The 18,392-nt window shown below is 42.6% G+C and overlaps 1 protein-coding gene across 1 annotated transcript in view; it reads right to left on the bottom strand.

Annotated features, from left to right (window-relative positions):
• UNC13C (unc-13 homolog C) overlaps positions 1–18,392 on the bottom strand; it is a 524,308-nt gene that overhangs the window by 78,432 nt on the left and 427,484 nt on the right. The window contains exon 24 of the mRNA XM_090029216.1: positions 5,746–5,834. Coding sequence (XP_089885342.1) covers positions 5,746–5,834 — 89 coding nt within the window. The remainder of the gene's footprint in view (positions 1–5,745; positions 5,835–18,392) is intronic.

Raw genomic sequence — 18,392 nt, 5'->3', positions numbered from 1 at the left:
ATCGAGCCGTTTATTACTACTCTCTGAGCCTGATGCTCCAGCCAGTTTTCTATGCAACTTACAGTTCATTCATCGAGCCCATACTTTCTTAGTTTGCCTGGAAGAATGTTGTGGGAGACCACATCAAAAGCCTTGCTAAAATCAAAGTATATCACATCCACAGGTCTCCCCACATCCACAGAACCAGTTAATTCATCACAGAAGGCAATTGGGTTGGTCAGGCATGACTTGCCCTTGGTGAATCCATGCTAACTGTTCCTAATCACCTTTTTCTCCCCCCAGTGCTTAGAAATGGATTCCTTGAGAATCTGCTCCAGGATTTTTCCATGGACTGAGGTGAGGTTGACAGGTTTGTAGTTCTCTGGATAATCCTTCTTCCCTTTCTTAAATATGGGCACTATGTTTGCCCTTTTTCAATCATCCAGGACCTTTCCTGATCAACATGAGTTTTAAAAGATGATGGGCAATGGTTCTGCGAACATCAGCCAGCTCACACAGCACCCCTGGGTGCATCCCATCTGACCCCATGGACTTGTCCACATCCAGATTTTCTAAGTAGTCCCTAACTAGTTCTTTTATCACTCAGGGCTGCTCACCTCCTCCCCAAACTGTGCTGCTTGGTGAAGTAGTCTGGGGGCTGACCTGGCCTGTGAAGACTGAGGCAAAAAAGATATTGAGCACTTCAGCTTTTTCTGAATCCTTTCACCAGGTTGCCTTCCCCATTTGGTAAGGGACCCACACATTCCCTGATCCTCCTCTTGCTACTGACATATTTGTAAAAACCCTTTTTATCACCCTTTACATCCCTTGCTAACTGCAACTCCAATTGTACTTTGGCCTTCTTGACTTTATCCATGCATGCCCGAGCAGCACTTTTATTTTCTTCCCTAGTTATTTGTCCAAGTTTCCTCTTCTTATAAGCCTCCTTTTTGTGATTTAGTTTACTGAAGAGTTCTCTGCTAAGCCAAGTGGTCTTCTACCATACTTGCTAGTCTGCATAGTGGGATGGTTGTTCCTGCACTTTCAGTAAATCATCTTTAAAGTACAGCCAGTTCTCCTGGACTCCTCTCCCCCTCAGTCCGGCTTTCCAGGGGATCCTGCCCATGAGTTTCCTGAGTGAGTCAAAGTCTGCTTTTCGGAAGTCCAGGGTCCTTACTTTGCTGCTCTCCATCCTTCTGTGCCTCAGGATCCTGAACTTAATCATCTCGTGGTCACTGCTGCCCAAGTTGCCATCCACTACACTACACTACACTACATTCCTCACCAATTCTTTCCTTGTGTGAGCAGCAGGTCAATAAGAGCATGACCCCTAGTTGGCCACTCTAGCACTTGCACCAGGAAGTTGTCCCCAATACTCTCCAAAAAAATTCTGGATATCCTGTGCACTGCTATATTCCCCTCCCAGCAGATGTCAGAGTGATGGACATCCCCTATGAGAATCAGGGCCTGTGATGGGGGAACTTCCAGTAGCTGTTTGAAGAAAGCCTCATCCACCACTTCCTCCTGGTCTGGTGGTCAGTAGTGGACTCCCACTGTGACATCACGCTTGTTGCTCTCCCCTTTGATGCTAACCCAGAGACTCTTAACAGGCCTATTTCCAGATTCATACTGGAGCTCTGAGCAATCATATGGCTCTTTTACATAATGTGCTACTCCTTCTCATCTCCCCTGCCTGTCCTTACTGAACACTTTGTATCCATCCTTGACAGTGCTCCAGTCATGTGAGCTATCCCACCAAGTTTATATTATTCTAATCACATCATAATCCCATGATTGTACAAGGACTTCCAATTCTTCCTGCTTGTTTCCCAGGCTGTGTTCATTTGTGTACAGGCAGCTGAGGTAACTAGCTGATTGCCCTGATTTCTCAGGAAGTATGAGAGTACCTCCCCTGTTGCCCCTTCCTGCTCGTACTTCCTCCAGGTCTCCTGCTTCCCCACTTACCTCAGGGCTTTGGTCTCAATCCCCTGGTGAACCTAATTTAAAGCTCTCTTTCCTAGGTTAGTGAGCCGTCTGCAAAGATGCTCTTTCCTCTCTTCTTCAGGTGGATCCCATCTCTTCCCAGCAATCCATCTTCTTCGAAGAACAGCCCATGGTCGAGGAAGCCAAATCCCTGCTGGCAACACTAGCTGCACAGCCAGGTGGTCTGTGGCTCAGATGTCTGCAGGATGCACCTGCTCCTACCCAAGTCCTTTCTTTTGACTGAAAGAATCAATGAGAACACAACCTGAGCCACAGACCACTTCACTCTTGCACCCACAGCCCTGTAGTCACTCTTAATACACTCTGGGTCTCCCCAATTTCTTTGGTGCCCACGTGGATGAGCAACATGAAGTATAGTAGTCAGAGGGCTGGATGATCCTCAGTAGTCCCTCCATGATATCTTGGATCTGGGCTCCAGGCAAACAGTAGACCTCCCGAGACAACAGGTAAGGTTGCTGGATGGCTCCCTCCATCCCCCACAAAAAGGAGTCTACAACCACCACCACCCTTCGCTTCTTCATGGTAGCGGTCATCTCGATTCTTCTCATCTTGGTGAGGCCTGGCCTGTCTTCTTCCACCAACGAAACATGCTCCTTTCTCTCTGCTGCTAGGGCTGCATATCTGTTCTCCAGATGAATGACTGCTAGTGGAGGTGAAGATCTCTGCTTGCTGCCAGAATTCACAAGCTTCCAGCTTGCACCCTCTTGGGTGTGCATGTTCTCTCTCTTCTCTGGTGCTGTGTCTGGCTTTTCTTCCTCCACAGTCCTGGACATCTCCTCCAGCATTGAATCAATGAATGCCTCAGGGCAGAGGATGCTTCTGAGTCTCACCACCTCCTCCTGTAGTTCTCTCGCCTGTTTCCTAAGAGACACCACCAGGAGGCACTGCTCACACTGCAGGCACTCCTCGACTTGGCCATCACTGGAAGGAACCTGCAAGCCACAGTCCCCACAGTACCAAACCTGGACCCAGGTGGAAGTGTCAATGGTGAGCAGTTCTGCCAGGACAGAAGCCTCACAGATGCAAGCTGGGGCAGTGGCATTGTCTCTGGTAATGCGATATCCTCCAGCTATTTCCCTGGGTCTCTTTATCTGCCTTCTCTCTCTTACTGCTCTTCTTCCAAGCACACCTTCCCTAGTGAACTAGGCTGGAACTGGCCTGTTTATTTTTCATTGGTTTATTTTTCATTTCCTGCTTCCTTATGCCAAGCTGAAAGACTTGCCCCTAAAAAAAAGCAGGGGAGAGCCCACAAACTGCCCTGCAAACTTCCTGCGAATTGTTTACCCTGTTCACAGCCCCTGTTTGCTGGCTTCCTGGTCACCTGGAGAATCTCCTTTTATACCCTGCTGGGTCTGGACTGGCTCAGCCCCCCTGTTAGGGCTTTTGTCAGGCCCGTCATATAGTTCATCTATAATTATTTACTCTTGCCTTTGTGTTTTTCTGTCTTGCTACATTTCTCCCTTTTGATATTGTCCATTTCATTGTAGCCATTCTAGTGAGCATTTTCTGATGGCAAATATATGTATTGAAAGTGAATCTGAGTCTTTAATTATAGCATGACATGGTGGTAAGGCAGACATCATTGCTAATCCAACATGGTCACTCAAACTTTTAGTTTTGATGGATGGGACTGCAGATTTAGGCTGTATCTTTGTATGGAATTTGAAAAAGATATTGAAGTTATTTTTTCTTTTTGGTAAATTTTGGACTACTTTAATTCAATCAATACATTTAAAGAATACAAGACTAGATATTCAGATACCACATTTGAGAAGTAGAACAAAGCTAAATATTTGTTGTATCCACAGTACGGCAAGACAGATGCAGTAAATATGATAACCGGTCATAAAAGTTATCATTGATAAATAGAATAGGTAAGTTTGAAAAAAAAAAAAAAAAGGAAGAATATTGGGGGGGAAAAAGAGAAGCCAAAAAATTAATAGAAAATGATGAAAACCCCAGCTATTTCAGCTCACCCATCATGAAAAATCCAATACAAAAGACACATGAACACATTTTATTGGTAAGCAGGAAAAGGTCTATAAAATGTAATCACACACCAATTCTGGAATAGCTTCCCCATTAGATACCAGATTTCCATAGTACAAATATGAATAAAGGGATGTCTGTAAATAAATAAATAGCACTGTTGCATCTCAAATTAATCGAATGAATTTGATTGCCAGAGATGTTCTTTTTTTCATATATCCTACTAGTGGTTGCTGCTTGTAGCTAGACAGTCTCATTCTTGGCAAATTGCTGCCCATGCTTCTTATTAGCTCAGTGCAAACTATTGCTTAGCACAGGCCTCTAAAGGAACAGGTATGACTCAAAGTACTGGAAGGCTTCCTAGGGTTTTCTTCAGAGTGAAGCAACAAAACTACTGAGGTGATCCTTTGCTAGTTTTTGGCTATCGGACATAACAAGCATAACATATCAACATTTGTATGAACGTATTTAAGGGAGAGAATAATGCATAAAGCATGAATGAGGGCCTTTGAGCAACTTGATTAACAGCATTATTTATGTCAGCACAGTCCCGGGGAGAAGGGTTATCAGGTTGCTAGTGCTTTGTCTCCTGGCTTGTCTACAGAAGAATTCAAAATACCACTGGCCCCAAGGATCACAAATTCTTGTTTTAACAATGTGGCTATAGATATTTTCTTTAAACTGAAAACGTTATTTCACACAGAAGATGACATCAATTTTAGAAAAATTCAATCCTGAGGCTTCATCTATTTGACAGTGACCTTTTAAAACATGGAGAGAATAGGCCAAAGGGAACCAGCATGGGTATTATCCACTACTTAATTCTTACCTGACATTTTCCTTTCTTGCTAAGTTACCCCATTTTCAATATTATTTGCCTCATCTCAGATTATTAATGAACTCAGGCAGTCATGATTCTTTCAGTAAGTAATCCTCAATTGTGGTTTATTTAAACTTAGTACAACATTCTTTTCATGCAGGTAGGGAAAGCACACACACAAAAGGAAAACAATTCACACAGATTGTTCATCTTTAGCATTAGCTGCTATTGAAAACTTAAACATGTCACTCACCTCACTACAGCAAGCGAGCACTTGTCACAGCCATTCTCTTTTGTAAGCACCTGAATACCCTCTCTTTTTTATATTCCTTTCCAAGCAGAGGCAAAAGCACCTTTATACTTTTTCAAAACATAGCAGACAGATAGTTGGCATGCTACCACCCTCATTCAGGTCAGCAGCATGCACACTGATTAATGAATAGATTTGAGAGTAAAGCTCACTAGCTGATTCCTACAGAATAAATGAGCCAAGCAAGCTATGCTTAGTGACCATCTGAAGCAGGCTTAACCAGCCGCCTCCCTGGCTGGGGCAGGCTACTTCTGAAAGCTGTTGCCCCAGGGAATCAAACCACCTGCACATACACACAGTAAAAAGAAGCTGACTGTGGTATCTGGCAAGAGGAAATGAGATTTTTTTATTTCTTGAAGCTGGCAGGCATGTCTCTTTAATACTTTCATGTCATCACACAGCTTTAGTTTCCTTTGGAGGTGAGGATACTACTGTACATTTCCAATTGCTCAAACATACACACACAGAGGTATGTAAGCCATTCTAGGTCAACAGCAGCAAGCTGTAAAGACATACAACTGTCACCAATCTAAATCAATTGGTTACATTTACATCAGGCACAGTTCTTTGTGGTTTGAGGCACAATGGACTAACCATAACAGGAAGTCACCATTCACACAGATATTTTAAATAGGTTTATTACCTTGCAGCATAGGTAATGCTGAGTTCATCCAGGACACTACTGAGTTTCACCTGAAGTTCTTTTAGGACAATGCTAGCTTCCGGATCCAACTGCAAAGATACAAGTAATGTTATTTTTTCTAATCTGTTACAATTCATGACTAGGATTAGTCATAACATACACATGTTAAATTACACTACTGGAAAACAAACACAGAAACACCTGCCAGAATACAGAATTTGAATAATTAGCTTCCATTTAAAATTACTGTAGCATTGTATTAATGTAAAGGAAACTGTTCAAATTGAAATAGCAAAGAATTACCAAACCATGAGACAAAAAGAAATATTAGCAGCACTGCTGTACAATGGTACAGAAGGCACCAACATTCCACAAGATGATATGAATTTCAGAAATTACCTGATATATATGCTAGATATGCCAAGATGGTGTATAAAAAGTCTATACTCATTTTTAATATGCACTTGATACGTTTTTATTTTTGTACATATTCCTCTTTTGTAAATGGCATTTTTTTTTAAATGTACTTGAAAGGTGTTTCTACAATGTTTCCATTAATGCAGTTTAGAGTAGAGCATCTGGCAATGAGGAAGATGGCTTAAGGACTAGTCATGCTTTTTCTACTTATAGGCTATGAGGGGAGGGAATCCATTAATTTTCATTCTTTCTTTGCACTCCTTAAAGCTATTAAGAGGCATACAGGCTATAATAGCTTTAAGTCTAGTGTAGTGCAATAAAATTCTGTGGTGGCTAGTTCTATGAGGAATGGGGAGAGTGCTGGCAGTTGACACCAATATTTCTTTCTCATCTCAGGAGGAAGTGGAGTGTGGGAGATACAATTAATTGTACATTAAGATCTCTTCTCACACATAGGGGTAGGGATCCATGCACAGACATTTACCTATAAAGGCACACATACTCTTTCAGGTTTGATTGGTATCCAGTATCTGTTATGCATTCTTTTTCAAATCTTGTTTTGGAAATCATCATATAAATGCTTTTGAGGTAGAAAAGTTAGATTTTTTTTGTCTTCTTGAATCTTGGGAGTTTAGCAAAAATGTTTGCGATCATCATAGGACACACAGGACTATAAGAATTCCAGGATCAATCATTTTTAATATGAATTAATAACTGACATACCCTTTTTGAGTTTTCCGTTTTAAAATGTTCATAAATAGTTTTCAGTGGTAGTCCCTGATTTTTGGGTTCAATCCTGAAGTAATTTTATTGTAACTTACTGAATGATTTCAAAAGAATTTTGCATTTGGAAAAATATGTTATCAGGTTGATATCTGTATTTTTTAAATGTGTGCTTGTCACTTGTTGAGTGCTTGTCACTCTGTCTTCATGATACCCTGGTGAAATAGGTAAAAACTGTCATCCCCATTTGGGAGATGAAGAAACTATGGCATAGAACAGTTAGGGGAGTTGCCCCAAGCCACACAGGAAATCAGGGCATAGAAAATAATGTAGATTGAGGGATTCCTGTTCCTGTGCCTTTACCAAAAGACCATCCTTACTGTCTTTATAGGGAACTAATATGTCAACAACAGCCTATCACAACAGTGTATCACTTCTCCCTGCAAATCAGATCTTTAAATTAAAAATTTGACAAAAGTCTGACATTGGCAAGAAATTGGATTGCCCTAAAGGCCTCAATCCAGCATAGCAGATACTTAACTTTAATGTGTTCTTAACATGAATAGTTCCATGAAATAGGTCTCCTCTAGGCTTTAAACAATTTTGTATTTAAGATTAAGAAATAGGTATGTGTTTGTTAATGTTATTAATACAACCCAGGGACACTAAGGAAGTTATGATCCCAAGCGAAAGCCCAGTAAACACTTCTGAAGCTACAAGAAGTCCAAGGGTAACATTTTCCCCATGTTTGACTTGATGGCAACTTAGAAAACCATATGGAAGTAGAATGTCAACCTATGTGACCAAACAGAGTATCACCAAACTACATACTTGTCCCTGCTTCTACAACAGACTGAACAAAACCCTGGAACAGGAAGCTTACACTGAAATCCTTATGCCTTTGACTCATCTCTAACTTTTTAAATTTGAGAAACTTGTGTTAATGCTGGTGCTAGTACTGCTGGTCCAGGTTGTTCTACTGCATAGTGCAGAAAGGCTTTTTATTTCTCTTCCTCCTGTTCCTGTTTCACTGCAGGAAAGTTTCCTGCTTTACGTTCCATGAAAACGTTCCAGATTATCATCTTCTCTACTTGGCAAGACTAAGATAAGCAAATTACTCTTAATGAAGGATTCAAACTGGAAAGTGATGGCTCAAAAATACAAGGAAGTTCCTGTGTCCAGTAATTTATATTTAACAATGATTCTGTTTACCGGGTGGTCACATCCAACTTCTTTCCATTCTTGCAAATATTTGAATGATCACGTTGTACCAAAATAAAGCAAATGTTAAACTTGTGAATATTAACAAATATCAAATATTAAGTTGTACTAATGAGCATTGGCTAGAATACAACAGCCAGGAAAGGTGTACAAAAGCCTTGCCAGAGCCCTAAAGCACAAGTTGGAAGTCCTCTCAGCTAGATGCATTGAAGCTAATGACATTACTTTGTATTAAAGGTATTTATAACTGATCAATTTAGTTTATTTTCTAAATGTATCTCGAATGGGCCCTTCTCGGCCAAAGTGGGTTTGTATGCATGAATGCTACTATCTGTCTGTCCACAGGTGTTAGGGGGCATACAAGTTTTAAAAATGTTTATAAAGTGTTTTTGCTTACAAAGTACAAAAACAAGTTTGCTTGTGTACAGTGAATAGAAAACTGGGCTTTGTATGTATGCAGAGTTCATGATTATCTATAGATGTCAATTTATTATCTATAGATGTCAGAATGCAAAGAGAAATGCTAATTAATTTTTATAGGCTGTATATCTAGAGGTAGTATAATGCGCTAAGGATTATAGGATAACATTGCCATTGTCATCATTTCAGTCTAACGTGATGACATCCAACCTTATGACCCGATAGGCTGCATGAATGGTGTGAGCTCAGTCCATGGGACACATCGCACATGGAGTCAGTCTGTGAGTGTAGTCTAGCACGCTGGCCCAATCTGAGCACCTGGATTCAGCTCTGCACCAGCCTGACTCTGCATACTTGGATCCAGTCATTCCCCATGGGGCTGAAAATCTGGCAATGGGGGAATGGCAATATTGCCACATCATTTCCAGACCTTTGGAGAGCTCTTTGGGCCAGATGATGCAGCTTTGTGGGCTGGATCTGGTCTGTGGGCCAGGGCCTGGTCTAATATGCTTCTGAGCCAAAATGGGTTTGGCATGATTCAGAGGCTTGCATTTTACTCACTTTTTGCTAGCCAAGTCCTCAGCATAAATCTGAGTAATTCTCAAATAGTAGTCAGTGATTTGTTGGATGCAGAAGTATCCAATGTTCACCCCTATTGTGCCATTTGTTGGGATCACAGGTAGGGGTGGCGGTGTATGAGACTCCGGTGAATCTACCATGGTGGATCAAAGGATCCTTCTGTATAGGTGACTTCTTCAATGCCTAGCTGTTTCTAGGGCAGCCATGTGCTGGGTTGTAGCATGAAGGAGCCAGAGTGTATCTGAGCATCAGGACCTTTGCTTTATGCATAAGTCAGTCCATAGGATTGTTGACATGCAAACCGTGAATTATTAGCTCTGATGCATTACTCATAAAATGAAATAACTGAAGAAATAACAGTCAGGGGAAATGGGAAGCAATTACAATACATTACTGCTTCTTCCTTACCTGTTCTAAGACACTCAAGTCCAATATAACTACATTTTGAGAAGGTGGTATAATGCTGACAATATAAAATCACAACAAATTTTTGTACTTATGAAAGGTCTATTATTTTGACAGCATGTTCAACAAATTGTACTGATACACTGTATATCAACAGTGCTAGTTCTTAGAAACTAGCAAAGCAAAGCTTTTAAGTAAGGAATGTGCTATACTGAAGTGAGAATGCACTGGATGAATCAAGCTAAAAGGCAATAAGACTTGTGCTGATTTGGCATTACAGCATAACACAGTGTAGTAATAATACCTAGCTCTTATATAGTGCTGTCCATCAGTAGATGTCAAAACTCTTTACAAAATAGATACATATTTTCAGACTCATTTTTAGAGGAGGAATCTGAAGCAGAACAACGTACAGTGCCTAATTCCAGCAACAGGAATCGGAACCTAGGTGTCCAGAACTCTGGTTAAGTGGGCTATCAATTAGGGTTCATTGCCTCCCAAGAAAGTAATGACAAATAGGACAACTTTTTCTGTCATGAAGGTTGTTGTTAGGGATAACAGCTGCAATGTCAGGCAAGAGTGCTGAGCATTGGGCGGGGTAAAGAGACTACAGGCACAGAAGTTTAGAAGATACAAAAAACACTTTCTTTTTACTAATGTTACTTGTACTAACAGTTTAAGAAGACTGACTCTTACACTTTTAAAGTGGTACAGACCTCAGTCACCTATTATCATTAAAACATGTATTTCAGGGACCAAACACATCACTGATGTAACTGTCTAGCCCAGATATCCACATCCATTGGGACAATGATCAGAGTGTAAGATAACGATCAGAAACAACTTCTGAAGAATTTGGGAAATAGTTTTCAGAGATACCCAGAATGCAGCCACTCAGTTTCCAATCTGTTTAAGTGAAGATGGGGTTATAAAACTGAAACATTGTGGATGAAGCAGCTCTTTACTTAGATCATCCTCATTCACTCCTGGGTACCAGAACACCTTGTGTACAGATACGTAGATGCCCAAAATTAGGAACTGCCTTCTCCAACCCCCCAGACCTTTATCATATTGGATCCATTGCATACAGTTGGAAGAGATGGAAAGGACTATGTTTGAAATACCACAGGAGGCACACTGAGAATGAAAAAATGTTCCCCACACTGCATATTTGCAGTGCGGGCTGAAAACTTGGTACCTGGATGTCCAGGTACCAAATAAAAACACTGGGGAGCAAAGTGGAGCAGGGCATGGTTCCTCATTGTGCCCTGAGGCGTGCCAGGGCTCGGACCTCCAGCAACACTCTGGCATCCAATCAGAGCATCCCTATGGTGCCTCCTGTTGCCCTAGCACTCTACATTTGTGTGCAGGCAAACAGGAGCGGTGCAAGGTTGACCCGGGAGCTGTTCCCAGTTAGTAGGGACTGGGACCCGCACAGGGTCCCACCCCCCCTTGCAGGGCCCAAAACTCGCCTGCTGCCAGCTCCCCTGCTGCACGGCACAGCCCAATCGGCTCACAGCCAGCACCGCTTGTGCTGCTCGTCACAGGACCAGCCCAGCTCACCGCAGTGTCACGAGGCCCTACAACCTCAGGAAGCACCAGATCCATGGAGGCAGGACCCAGCTCAGCGGTATGTGGAACTGTCACCTGGGGTGCAGCGCCGCTCAGTCTGAGCGGCCCCAAGTTGCTCAACAGCACGTGGCACTGTGTGGCACCCTACCAAGCCAGGTTACACCTGTGCAATGTGGTAGCAGCAGTGTGGGTGCCAGGCAACTGGGGCTGAGCTCCACTGGCCCGTGCTGCATTGCCTGAGGGGCTGGGGCTGAGAGGGGGACATGTGGGCCCTGCGGGAGGGAGGTAGCCCCTGCAGTGGGGCATGTGGGCCCTGTTGGGGGGCTGTGGGCCCTGTGAGGGGAAGTCTGTGAGCTGTGTAGGGGGGCTGCACCCTGTAGGGGGCAGGAGACCCACCCCTCCTGAGCAACCTCTCCATATGTCCCCACCACACCCCCAAGCCACTCCCACAGACTCCTCACCCACATACCTGGCCTTGTGGGTCAGAAGTGGGCGGACTGGGGCAGGGGACAGGCTGTGGGTTGAGAGTGAGGGGCAAGGGCAGGGGCTGGGCACTGGCATATTAGTGCTGCTCAGTGCTGCACATCCTGGTGAGTGAAGGTGGTAGGGGCAGCTCTCATTTTTCTATGACTGAAAAGCCAAAAGTAAATGCCAAACTGTATAGATATTTAGAATTTATTTTATTATAATGATGGAGGCACTGGTAGGCTTCCAAATTGCTTTAAAATTGTAAATGTATCAATAAAACATTGCCTGAGGGATCTCTCTCTCAGGGTATTTTAAAGAGTGAATTTGGGATTTTTTTTATCAGGGATTTTGCAGTATTTAAATAGGGAACACCAGAATTCCTCCTAGTGAGGCAAGTGGCAGGACCCAGGCAGAGAAGCCTGCTCTGAGCTGGCACCTGGGACCCAGCTGGAGGTGGCTGAGCTCCTGGCCACTTAGGGCCAGGAGTACATGCTTTGATGGTTCAAAGCAGGCCACCACACTGAGAAAATATTTCAGGCAATAGCTGCCCAGATGGCCAGGTGGTGGCACACAGGGCAGCAGTGCTACACAAAGGCCAACTGTGCAACCACAGCCCACTGGCATCTGGCCCAGAGGTGGAGGTGCCTTTACTGGCTGTGCATTCCCCATCTGGGTCTGGCAGGTGCACAGCCTTGCGGCCACATGCTGGCACAGGTCATAGCCTCCTGCTCGTCTCCAGTCTCCTGCTTGTTCCCCTGTTTGTCTTCAGCCTCCTGCTCATTCTCCTGATCATCTCCAGCCTCCCAAGACTGGAGATGATCAAGAGGCTGGAGATGAGCAGGAAAATGAGTAGGGGGCTGGAGACAAGTGGGGGAGTGATTGGGAGGCTGGAGTCTATTCAGCGATTCGCCTGCTTGGCTCCAGACTCCTTATTGCTCCCCCACGCAGCTCCTGCCCCCCTCCCCATTGCTCCCCCACCCAGCTTCAGCTTCCTGCACTGCCCACAGTTTACCAGCAGTGGCAGCAGCGATCGAGGCACTCAGGGGCTCATGGCACAGCCCCCTCCCCATGCAGTACAGGGCAGTGGGAGGCAGCGGGACTTGGCCTTAGCTGCCTGGCACCCACACTGCTGCCGCTTCATGTGGGCAGCAGGATGCTGAGCACTCAGGCTCTATTTCAGCAATGCACTTGTGTGCACAGCTAATGGGAGTCTTATCAAGGTAATCAGAACCATGTGTATGCCTCTTATAAGCTTCCTTTTTGTGATTTAATTTACTGATGAGTTCCCTGTTAAGCTAAGCTGGTCTTCTCCTTGAAAGTGGAATCTATAGATAATAGATACATTATTTTGTCTTCTTTATTTTCTTTATTGTTATAATTCTTGACTTATTGAATTGCTGTAACTAATTGCTGTTCTAGTCTATGTTTGGAAAGAAACACAAAGAAATCAGCAAAACTCACAGCAGTTTTTCCTCATACCACCACTCAGCCATGCGGGCTTGTGAGATATGTAAAACTAACTCAGTGATAATATTTTGTCACCTTCATTTGTACAAAAAACAAAAGGGTGCTGAAGCAAACATTTCTACATGTATGTGAAACCATGTGTCTTTGAACTGAAAAAATATTGGGCTTCAGATACCTTTTTCTTGACATTTTCTCATTTTCTTTGTGACAGATGAGTCTTATTTTTATTGGGAACATTTTTTGTTTTAAATACCCTTCTTGCTGGCCTGCAGGGGAGGCAGGGAGCTCATTTGTATTTCTGCAGTATGGATATTTATATTGCTCTGATTGTTTTAAATTAATGCCTTGTGGCACGGTGCTACTTTTTCTTCTGTTTTATGAAGATCCTTGCCCCACCAAAGCCAAGAGGCTAGCTCACAACATAGGGACTATTGTTTGATTATGCCATTTAGATTGCGCAGTTTGACAGACAAAGAACACTCTTTCACCACGTACAGCTGACAAGATTATAAATTTTTAATTTTATATGGAATTAGTTTTTACTTTAACTGTTATAGGCCTCATTTATTCTGCTGAAAATCATCTATCTTGAAATGCCTTCCATGAGCAAAATGGGAAACTATTTTCACCCAGCAATGAAACTGCTGACAGGTTTTATTGCTTGTTTCCTTTCTTTATAAGCACCAGTTCAATAAGGCAAATTGGCCACAAGAGGTTCTGCTCTTAGACTGTCTAGGGGATTAAGTATTCCAATTCAAGGGGAAACAGTTTAGTGGCACTTCAAAAAGGGAAAAAAATTGAACAAGAATGCATTTTCCTTCAAGAAATTCTCTTGATAGAAACAAACTAAATTTTGACTATAGGCTGTTGAGGCCAAGTAGCTTATGCTCTACTTCATCACTAGGGGCAAAATCATGAGCTCTGCACTCATCCCTTTCTCAGCAAAAGTTTCTGAACAGAACAAAGACTTGGGATTTACTCAAAGGTCCAATTTGTGATCTGAAGGTAGCACTTAAATATGACCTGCAAGAAAGTACTAGAACTGTGTTTCTGCCCCTTTTTGTCTATGATTTAGAAAGAGGACAAAATGGGCTTGTTTTTAAAGTTTTCTTTCTCATCTTTCCTGTTTGTGCTGGAAAAGCTACCAGATACAGTGATGTTTATTGACACCTTAATACAAGGAGTGGGGGCATAGAATCCATAACAAACTTTTCTTTGAAAAAATGTAAATTAGTTGTTCAACCTAAGTCTTATTAAAAATAATGAGTTTTAGAGAGGCAAACTAAACTCAACTTTCAATCCCCTGGTTCTTGAGATGTTACCATCTCATTAGTTCTTCAATTGTAAAGAGCATTAATGTGATAACTTTAAGCTTTTGCAGAATGTTGAAGGTGTTTTTAAGTTATCAAGTGCAGACAGGAATGCCTGGACTGTTTCTACATTTTGAAATGGAGTGCTCACCATTTATCTAAAAATTTGTGTGCATGGGAATAAATCAGCCTAACCTTTAAGAAAATCAGTTTCGCAGAGCACAATAATTATTTGCTTTTCAAAGTCTAGCTTTGTATGTCTAACAGCACTGCAGTTTAGATGATAAACTTCATACTCAAGGAAATATACCTGCCCAGTTTAAAGAATTAGACAATACATATTATGACTGAATCACTTGAAGCCATTCAGATCACAGCACATTCTGAGTGCAGGAACAGTTATTGGATGATGTCTGCATGCCACCGTAATTGACAGGACAAGTCTTATGGCAGTTGTAAAATCTGGCTATTCTTTGGGAATATCACTAGCATCCTGTTTATTACAGAGTTGGTACCCTACTTGTATTTAATTATTCATACATATTTGGTTTGAAAGACTGAAACCCTCCATCTCATTATAATGATAATGTAAATCTATTTTCAATACCTAAGATAATAAAGGGCTTTGTCTGTCTGTCCGCAGTGCTCTTGGAGCATTCTTATTGGTTACTGAAACAATCAATCAGAGGGCTCCAAGAGCATTATGGAAAGGAGGCAGCAGTGGAGCACTGCCATGACAGCAGGGATGGAGGGGATGGAGCGGGGGGGCAAGGCCAGTACCAATGGCCTGCCCTCTCCCACCCCGCCCGAGGGCACTGGAGCACTGCCATAGTGGCAGGGACAGAAGGGACGGATGGAGTTCGTCTGCCTCTGAGCAATGGAGGCTGGTTTTAAGTTTTCATTCTAATACCTGTACATATCACTTCTGAGACTGAAAAAAGTTACCGTGCAACACACAGGCAGTGCAGCATGGCCTTCATAGTAGAGGGAGAGTCATAGCACAATACTGAGATGTAGTTCCACATTCAAGGAAGAGGACATCTTAAAAGGAGGATCATGGTGAAGTCCAAGCAACAGGCTTGGACTCAAAACTATATAGAGCTAACAGCATTAAGAAACGCCATGGCTACAGTTGATCTCTGCTACTGCTACTGTGTTCCTCCTTGAACAGTCTTTTTGAAAGGGGCTCTGTCACCAGGGTCTGTAATCTGTTCACATCACTTAATATGTGGATTTGGGGTCAAATTCAGTGTATGACAGCACCTTTGTAAGGCTTCAGGAATGCATTAATCTGCTCTGAATCTCTGTAATAGCATATGATTTTGTGAACAAACATATGGATTTCAGGTGACCAATTCTTATGACTAAGGACCTACTCAATTCATGACTTAGAAGAAATCACAAAATCGAGCATTGTCTGTGAAATTGGGCAATGATAACAAAATCTGCGAAAAAAACCCACTTCCTAAAAATAAAATGCTGGCTCCCCAGCCTGTGGGGCAGGGGGTCAGGGGGGAGGAAGGAGTGAGCTGCCACCATGCAGGGGAGCAGCCAAGATGGCTGCCACCTCTGTCATTCGCCACTGGCTGGCTAAGAGGGCTGCCTGTCATGTGGCCCCACCCCTCTCCACCAATCAGCAGTGAGACGTGCTCACATGACAGACAGCCCTCTCGGTCAGTCAGCAATGAGTGTCATATAGCCAGTATATGACACTCTTTCAACCAGTTAGTTACAAGGGTTGCAGCCATATGATAGCACGTTCAACCAACTGGCACTGAGGGGTGGAGCCACTGGCCCCCCCTTAACTAATCAGAGGCTGGGGGACCCCACCATGATAAGCCCATGAAAATGATGGCTGGCCCCATGACCTGTCCATGAAATCGGCTGCTTGCCGCCTTGACTTTGGTAGGTCCCTACTTATGACCAGTTCATTTAACCAGGCAAACTCAATTCGTCTCTGCATCAGTAAAAGAATGTTGCTGTAATCAAAATGAAAACCATCTACTATAGTGGGAACTGTAAAGTCAGCAGTAGCTGTTTCTGCCATAATTGCTGTTCTCTCCCTGTTGTAGCACCATGTACTCTGAAGGCACTTCAGCGCTACTGATGACATTCTTACAGACAAAAAGATACTGCTTAGAGAAGATAATTAATGTTTGACTTGAAAAGGTGGTATTGTAAAAATTCCCATTTTATGTAGTATGTCTGCCTCTCTCATTTACACCTGCAAAGTTGTGTCTGAAAAAGAAAGCTGTAAGGATGATTAAATAAGTCTACAGTGGCAAAAATTACTCTCTCCTATTCTGTGAAACAACTGTAGGCAAACTTTAGACAACCCCAAGATGCTAAATCAAATAAAGTATACCAAAAATGCACCTCTACACATTTCACTGCTGAAAGTAAAAGTCCATACTAACATGTAGAAAACTTACTCTCACTGCTCTCTTTTTAAGGCAAGTCACTCACAGTCCTCCACGGTCTCTTTGGCAGAGGCTCTCTTGACAGCAGGACTGCTGTGGCAATTGTATCTTCTGAAAGTACAACCTGCTTCCTTGTGTGGACAGGGGGTCAGCCTTGTGAGGTCCTGTACTACTATCTGTTTCTCTTCTGCCCACCTGTTTTTTTATTTGGGTTAGGTGTTGAACTGAGAATTTGTAGCTTCACCAATATGGGCTTCACTGCTGGATAACAGAGATAGTGCCACAGGGTATGTAAGATGCCAATATAGTCACTCTGTACAAGAGTAAAGAAGACTGCAGAGACTCTAACAACTACTGTGGCATTTCACTATTAAGCATTGTTTGGAAGATTGTTCCATGGGTGGTGCTCAGAAGACTTCAGATCTTTGCTAACCAAAATTACCCTGAGTTACGGTGTGGCTTCAGAGCTAGTAGCTACACCACAGATATTTGTGGAGACAAAGCCTAGAAAAATGTAGGGAAAAAAGGAAATCCCTCTATGTCGCCTTCATTGACCAAGGCTTTTAACCTTGTCAGCAGAAAAGGCTCTTCTACTTATTAGAAAAGATTGGCTGTCCACCAAAACTCCTCTATATAATCCACTCTTTCCACAATGGAATATGAGGAACAGATGCCTATGATGAATCAAAAGCCTATTGAACTGAGGCTTTTAAGATTCAAAATGGAGTCAAGTAGGACTATGTCCTTCCCCAACCCTATTATTTTCAATTCTTCTGATATATGCTATTGAGACTGCCACTGCAGGAATTTATCTATATACAAGCTCAGATGAAAAATTATTCAACTACACACATTATAAAGTGAAGATTAAAGTGCAGAAAATTTTGATTTGTGAGCTGTTGTTTGCGGATGACACTGCACTGATAGCCTACAAAGAGTGGTTTTGCTCATGTCCGCAAAGAGTTTGGTTTTACAATCTGCATTAAGAACACCCATGTTACTGGGTAGAACACTGATTCACCACCAGTGAATACAGTAAGTTAAAATGTATTGGATGTTGTAAGTAAATTTACTTATTTTGGCTCCATTGGTACTAACAACCTGTCACTTGAGGCTGAACTGAATACCTGCATTGGCAAAGTACCAGGTATGAGCATCCTGAGCCAAATGAGAGTCACACAACAACAATGTCAGTGTGTATTATGCTTGTGTCATCAACACCCTTTTGTTATGGCAGTGAATCCTGGACCACATAATCTACCCAAGAAAAGCATCTAAACAGCTTCCGCTTTTGCTGCCTTTGCCACATTCTAGGAATTTCCTGGCGGAACAAAGTTGCCCATGCTCAGGTCTTGGTACATGCCAGCATTTTGAGCATGCATTCTCTTCTCAGTTAGCATCAACTTTTATGGCTTGGTCATATGTGGAGAATGGATGATTGCTGTATATACTGGGATCTCTTATATGGAAAGTTCTTTACAGGAAGAAGACCACATAGTCATCATTATCTGTCTCTCAAAGATGTTTGCAAGAGAGAGATGAAAGCAATGCATATAAGCCAAACAGCTGGGAGAAGATTGCTGATGATCAGATCATTTGGAAACAGCCTATTAAGTGTGGAATGAAAGCTTTGGAGAAAAGAAGG

The sequence above is a fragment of the Crocodylus siamensis genome, chromosome 15 (genome assembly GCF_052110815.1).
Source record: "Crocodylus siamensis isolate JL-2025a chromosome 15, ASM5211081v1, whole genome shotgun sequence".
Lineage (NCBI taxonomy): Eukaryota > Metazoa > Chordata > Crocodylia > Crocodylidae > Crocodylus > Crocodylus siamensis.
Note: the sequence above shows the minus strand (reverse complement) of the source record. Positions and strands in the feature narration are given on the sequence as shown.